The 7,033-nt window shown below is 43.9% G+C and overlaps 1 protein-coding gene across 1 annotated transcript in view; it reads left to right on the top strand.

The window, feature by feature from the left end:
* Positions 1-225: 225 nt before the first annotated feature.
* Positions 226-7,033, top strand: part of LOC308104147 (heparan sulfate glucosamine 3-O-sulfotransferase 6-like) — a 17,720-nt gene continuing 10,912 nt past the window's right edge. The window contains exon 1 of the mRNA XM_080454465.1: positions 226-1,094. Within this exon, the coding sequence (XP_080310591.1) occupies positions 556-1,094 (539 nt within the window). The 5' untranslated portion in view covers positions 226-555. The remainder of the gene's footprint in view (positions 1,095-7,033) is intronic.

Genomic DNA, 7,033 nt, shown 5'->3' with positions numbered 1-7,033 from the left:
ACATCGCAACACGTTGTGAGCTTGTAGATTGGCTATTTTCAAATAGCCGACGCTTTAAAAGTGCTCATGTGGCCCAAGTTGCTTCTTTTGGGCTTGTTTTCCTAGACCTTATATTGCTTATATCTTATATGCTTATATCTCTCACAAAACCTGGCAACGCTGCACGGGAGCGCACAAGTACCCCTCCCTCCCTCGGAGCGCACGCACCAGAATTGACCGCCGGGGGACATAAACTCACTCACACAACAATATATTCTGAGTCACGGCGAACCTGATATGATGAGACTTATTTGATTTCTTTCTTTTCATTTTTTTCCTCCAGTTTCAAGACAGATCATCACAAGTAACATTTTTGAAGATTTGTTGAGAAATATGAGTGGATATTTAAAGCGCAGTGGGCACGTTTTGTGCCACTTGACGCCGTGGCAAGAGCACGGCGAATTCATCATCCACAATGTGAACAACTTTTAAAAATCAATAAGTTTGGAATATTTTTGTGGATGATAAGGCTATGCTTCCTAGCGTTGTGTCCTCTAGGCTCAGGGATAGCGACTAATGGGATGTAGTAATAAATGGAGAGCTGGGTTCAACTTTGGACACCTGAAGGTGCAGTCCAGGCTGTCGTTCTTCTTTACCATGATCATCCTCTTCATGTACCTATTCTACTGCCTCACGGGATACTGCGACTCTCTGCCTAGACCCATATACGAGCAGCAAAGCAACTTTCTCAAGAGGATCCTCACAAATGATGGCCAAGAAGAGGCATCGCAACAGCGCGGGTCGACGCGCGCATCGCAGCAGCCGGACGCGCACCAGGACGTTGGCCGGGAGCAGCTCTCGGACTTTTTGGACAATTCTGACAGTGATTCGACGAACGAACTGCTGCAGCCGGTGCCGGTGGGCGCCGACAACAACATCTCTATAGTGAACAACTTCGGGGGTAAAAAGTTTCCCCAGGCGATCATCATCGGGGTGAAGAAAGGAGGCACCAGAGCGCTGCTGGAGTTCCTGCGCATCCATCCGGATGTGAGAGCCGTCGGCGCGGAGCCGCACTTCTTTGACCGCTTCTACGACAAGGGCTTGGAGTGGTACAGGTGAGGAGGATAGCCTATATATACCTGTTTTTTAATGTTCTGTAAAAAAATGCATCAAACCTCTTTGCCGAATATAGCCGATCTACAAGCTCACTGTGAGCTTGTAGATCTGCTATTTTTGTGAGGAGTTTTTTTTATGTCGTGTAAAACAGTGGTTCTCAAACATGCTCATGTCAAGGACCCCTAGATTGATATATATTTGGTCACGGTCGCGGACCCCCATCTGAAAATCTTGTGTGCCAGGGACCTGGCCTCAGAAGAGAAGATTTATGTAAAAGAAATTCAAAATGATTCAAAATGTTCCAAACATTTTTTATATTTTTCGATATTATTCCCATATTTTACACAATGTTTGATATAGCCGCTAAATTATTTATCAAGTGTTATTTTAACCAGACTCATATATGCGTTCTACAAATTTGACCACAAGCGTGTATAGTTTTACTGTGACATATTAAAAGAAAAATCTGAATAAAATGAGTGGAGAAACGAGGAGAAATGAGGATGCATAGATCTGCTTCCTGGACTGCATGATATCATGCAATTAAGCAATTCATATCCTATCATACTCTGGCATACAGTATAATGTTGAGCAGGTCCAGTTGACATCATTGGATCAAGATGTAAGAGCACAATATCTAAGTGACTGTGAAAAATGGCAAATTGTTGGTGCATGAATGGCAGGAGCTTCAGTCACAAAGACTGCTTAACTGGCCAGTGTTTCAACAGGAATCGTGTCATCTGCATTTGGGAAAGACATAATTAAATACGGTTGGAAATTGTGGTACGAAAGAACACATTCAATGACTGTGATGCTTGTGTATTAGTAAGGCAAAACAGAAGAGCAACTCCTCCTCAGATGACTGAGAATGTCAATGCTGGACATGATTAGACTGTGTCTGCAAGCACAGTTTATAGACAACTACATTGAGGGATGTTAGATATGTTGTTGTGCATCAAGCCCAAATGCAAATGCACAGTTGAGAGTTCATTGGTGCAAAAACCATAGGCACTGTACAGAGATGTGGAAAAAGTGATATGGTCAGATGAGTCACCCTTCACCGTGTTCTCAACAAGTGGGTGAGTTCATGTGTGGCATAAGAAAATGGGACAGGCCTGAATGCTTGACCCCTACAGTGAGGGGGTTTAGTGCACTGTTATGCTGTGGGTGGGGTGGGGGTGGGGGGTGGGGGGTCATGGTTTGGGTCCACTTGTCCCCTTCAGGGTAGGGTCACTGTAAATCAATACAAAGTTAATGTTAGTGATCATATTTATCCTATGATGAAACATTTCTATCCTGATGGGAGTGGTCTCTTCCAGAATGATAATGCACATCCATCATTTAAATTTTTCATGAATATGAAAATGACGTGAATCATATGCTATAATATCACCAGATCTCAACCCAATTGAACTGAATTGGGCCATTTTTGGACGGAATGTTAGACAGCGCTCTCCATTATCATAAAACACCAAACTAGGGACTAGTGTTTACCATTTACCATTTACTATCTTTTGTTGGAATGGCATTCCATCCCTCCACTAGAGTTTGAATATATGCCAAGGCGAAATGTGAAATGAAGGTGTTCTGGTGGCTCGTGATGGCCCAACACCTTACTAAGATACTTTTTTATGTTGGTTATTCCCTTAATGTGTCACCCGTTTGTATGCTATCCCAATCCTGGTGTGCACAATTCCTATGCGCTCTTCTCCTCCCCACAACTCATCAATATCCCCTGACACCAATAATGAGTGCCACAGAGTGACTCCTAAGGTAGGGGGGTATTCAGTCTGCTGCCAATAAAATGCTGTTTATTGAGCTGACACACTCCTTCCCTAAGTGTCCATGTGGGTCCCCAGGGGACTTGCTCCCTTCCTCCCCTGATCGCAGAGAGATGTGCATGTGTGAAATGAATGTGTGTGTGCGTATGCGTGCGATGAGGGATGCACAAGTGTGAAATGACTGATCAACGAGTTGGTCAGGCTTTTGGCAGAGGATTAGGACGAGGGTGAGTGAGGAATGTGGTTGTAGGAGGGTGATAGAGGTAGGGAGAGAGCAAAACAAAGGAGGGAAGAAGAAGGAAGAGAGACATAATAAGAGAAAGAGGGGTATGAAGGTATGTCAGAGAAAAGACGGGTTATCTGGGACAGTGATGGAGAGAGGCTCAGAGAAACAGGGACAGGGAGAGATCAATACAGCCTGTTAATGATGAGTCCACTATGCAGCTCAGGTGTCACACGAACAGCAGTCCTCGACTCCATCAAACCCCAAAGCCTGGGTGTGTGCACAAGCATACATTGGTTCCCTCTCTTTATCTCCACCAAGCCGACAGGCCGGGAGGTGGAGATCATGTTTTCACTAAGACTTTGGGACGTCCAGATGGTGTAGAGGTAAAACAGACTTAAAGGTAAAACACTCGCCCTCCGCTACAGAGGCTCAGGTTCGATTCCCCAATGAACACAAATGGTCTGACTGGTTCAGGGGCCGAGGTCCGTTCAGCAGGGAGGGGAACTGCGGAAGATTACGCAAACATATGCGAGCGTTATGTGGAACTCCTAACTGTCAGGTGAGGAGAAGCGGTTGGTTGTGTATCGGAGGAGACGTGGCTCTCTACTTCCTCCCCGGGACAACAGCATGGGGTTGGCAGTGACAGGGACCAGAGTGGAGAATTGGCAATGACTAAACTGGGGAGAAGATGAAAACAACTAAAACTTAAAGTCAGTGCCTCATTACTGTGCAGTGGCCATATTGCATTCTCCAATAAATAGAGGAGACAAATCAGAGAGGATAATAATGGTGCAGGTCCTGTAGCCATTAGTTATCCCTCTCCAAGCTTTCTGTGATACAGTAACTCTCTATTGAGCAGCGCAGTCAAAAGCTGCATAGTTGACATTTATGCTGGTTTTTTAATACTTGCTGCTGATAGGACATTTGACCTTACCCTGTAGTCTTTTGATGTAGATGTGATATACATAGGTTTCTCTCTCTCCCCCTCCCTTCGGTCTCTCTGCCCCGCTCCCCATCTCTCATAAAGGCCTAATGAAATGTGTGTTTTGTTCTGTCTTAATCTGCTGACAGCCCGTGTCAACGCTGCGTGGATTGGATCAGAGTAACGACAGGTCAGGCATTAAAGTGGACAGCTCAGGGACATGTAAAAGGGGCCGAGAGGGATTAGAGCCCATGCCATGGTTAAATAAGGCCTTATGAAGTGTTGGCCGGGGCACAGGAGTTTATTTTCTCCCCCCCCCGAGTGCTATGATGAGCAGGCCAGTGGTTCTGCTTCCTTGGTGGTGTCATGGTTTGTTGGAGGAGAGCTGAGTTCACTGGCGTATGGACAAGCAGTATAACGACGACAAGTATAGACAGTTTTATGGTGTGGCGCTGAAGACGCCAGCCGTCTAGAACAGGGTTAGTCTGTATCTCTTGTCTTTATGTCCCTACAAAAGTAGACCAATCACAGGGTAGCTCACTCCGCCACGTGCATACAGGGAACCACAAAGCTCAGCTGACACCGCTACAGCAATCACAGCTCAGCAAAAATAAATTCAGCATCATTGGTGGCACCAAGATATTATTTTCAAGATACATGCCCAATGTAAAAGGATGAATGAAAGCAAATCTCCCACTACAGTAAGACTGAAGACTGAAGACGTTTTTTTAAATTGACCTTTTAAAACATAGGCTATTGGGAATTCAAGACAGTTTATTTAGCTAGCTGTCCTTTTCAATTTCACAAGGAAGCCACGCCATTAGTAGACTCTGTGCCTTGTTCTATGAGTGCTCCAAATATGACTTTGTTCGTTCTGTGCTCCCCTCTTATCTCCAATTACGTTCTCTTTTCACTTGCCTTTTCATTCCCCTCTACCTCACCTTCCCTCGCCTGTCCTTTCGGCACATACAGTACATATCATACTGTATGTAGTTACTAAAATATTATTCATTTAACGTAATTACACGTTAAGTACGCAGTAATTCACATATATCAATTTGAAACGGGACCTCGCTACGAGAAGCCAACAAAAATCATACGAGACTGGACTGGAAAGTATCACTTAAACATTCATCCCCTGACAGAGCTCTTCATTTCAAAGCAGTCTCCATGTCTTTGAGCTTGGAAAGAGCCTTGGCCCTCTGTCTTCAGCTGGTAACCAAGTAAAACACATGGACATGCTTAAAGGAAGCATTTGGCAAATTGTTTTAGAAAAAATGCTTATATGTGGAAAAGTCTTGGCTTTGCCATCCACTGGAAACCATTCTGTGGTTTTATGGTGGAGAGCGAGCATTTAGACAGCAATAGTGTGTGTGTGGCGTGCGTCCATACTGTATATGTGTGTGTTTCTGTACACGCAAAGTCATATGAATGCATATGTGTGTGTGTGTGTGTGTGTGTGTGTGTGTGTGTGTGTGTTTGTGTGTGCGTGTGCGTGTGCGTGTGCGTGTGCGTGTGCGTGTGTGTGTGCGTGTGTGTGCGTGTGCGTGCGTGGGTGTGCGCACGCGCATGGGTGTTTCAGGTATATCTGATCATTCAAGCTCTACCAAGCTTTCTCTGCATCTTCCCATTGAACCGCTTCTACACCTTTCCTTGACACCATAAATATTCCACAGATATAAATGTCATTTCCCATATCGATCAGGCTAAAATAGGTTCTCTCTATTGATTGCTTGTTCTCTGCCTTTATCAGGCCGTTGCAGCAGAAGTTAATTAACTCTGAATATTCAATCTTGTTGACATGGTGCTGTTACTGCCTTCCACCCATGACATTGATGCCCCACACTCCCCATGCGGCTCTAATGGATTTATGGGCTCAGTCAGGTCTTTAAAATAATGTAATGTACAGCCATTAGAGATATTCTTTTATTCATTCTTACATATCTCTCTTCTCATAGCCTCCATCCCAATCAACCTATGTATGCATAGTTCAGTAGAGTGCTGAACACAGTACCTAGACAGGAATGTCCAGCTTTTATTTCCTGCTCAGCTTTTCTGCCAATCACAAGGGCTTCCTCTGGGAATTCTCTTGGATGCACGTTTAGGACTCTGTTCAATGTTAGTTTTTCTTTCTTTCTTTCTTTCTTTCTTTTTTGGCCCAACGAAAAGGTTTTTGGAAAAGAGCAACCTTTGGAATGGCCTTTGGAAAAATGGAAATGATCAAATGTATAGAATTTGGAGTGAATAAAGAGGGCTTTGTATGGTGTACACTAGAGTCCAGTGGCTTTGCCAGTCTTTGTATAGCTGCATCATTGACTTTGTTCAATGACACAAACAGCAATAACTACCAAGTATGTCTGCCAAAAGCAATCTGCATCAACATGGCATTTAAGGTACTGCTATTTACATGTAAAGGGATTTTGGTTAAAACTGATACTGATATGGAAACTAAGCTGAAAATACTACATGAACATAATCAAACATGACTTGACTGATGAATTGGTTTGGGATAGATATGGATTTTTACTCCACAGAAAACAGGCGCGATCCAACTCAGTCATCTATATTTTGACAGCTCATCATTGAAAGACCTTTCCCCCTCACAGCACAACATGTCTTATCCAATCAGATCACAGCTAATTAAATTTTATGGAATATTAAGCCAGGCTAGAGTTGTGAAATAACAAGAGTGGCGGCATATAAAACCTCACCTCAATCCTATTACAGATACTTCAGGTGCTATAGAAAGAGAAACTCTGTGTTGCCCCCAAAAACACACTTGCGCACGCCCGCACACACACACACACACACACACACACACACACACACACACACACACACACACACACACACACACACACACACACACACACACACACACACACACACACACACACACACACACACACACACACACACACACACACACAATAATCTAAATAGACATGTTTGTATTATTGACTGACAACCTGTTACATTTATATATATATACTGCTCAAAGAAATGTAG

This window comes from Gymnoscopelus braueri, assembly GCF_963280865.1.
Source record: "Gymnoscopelus braueri genome assembly, chromosome: 17".
Lineage (NCBI taxonomy): Eukaryota > Metazoa > Chordata > Actinopteri > Myctophiformes > Myctophidae > Gymnoscopelus > Gymnoscopelus braueri.
This window is presented reverse-complemented; position numbering and strand designations above follow the sequence as displayed.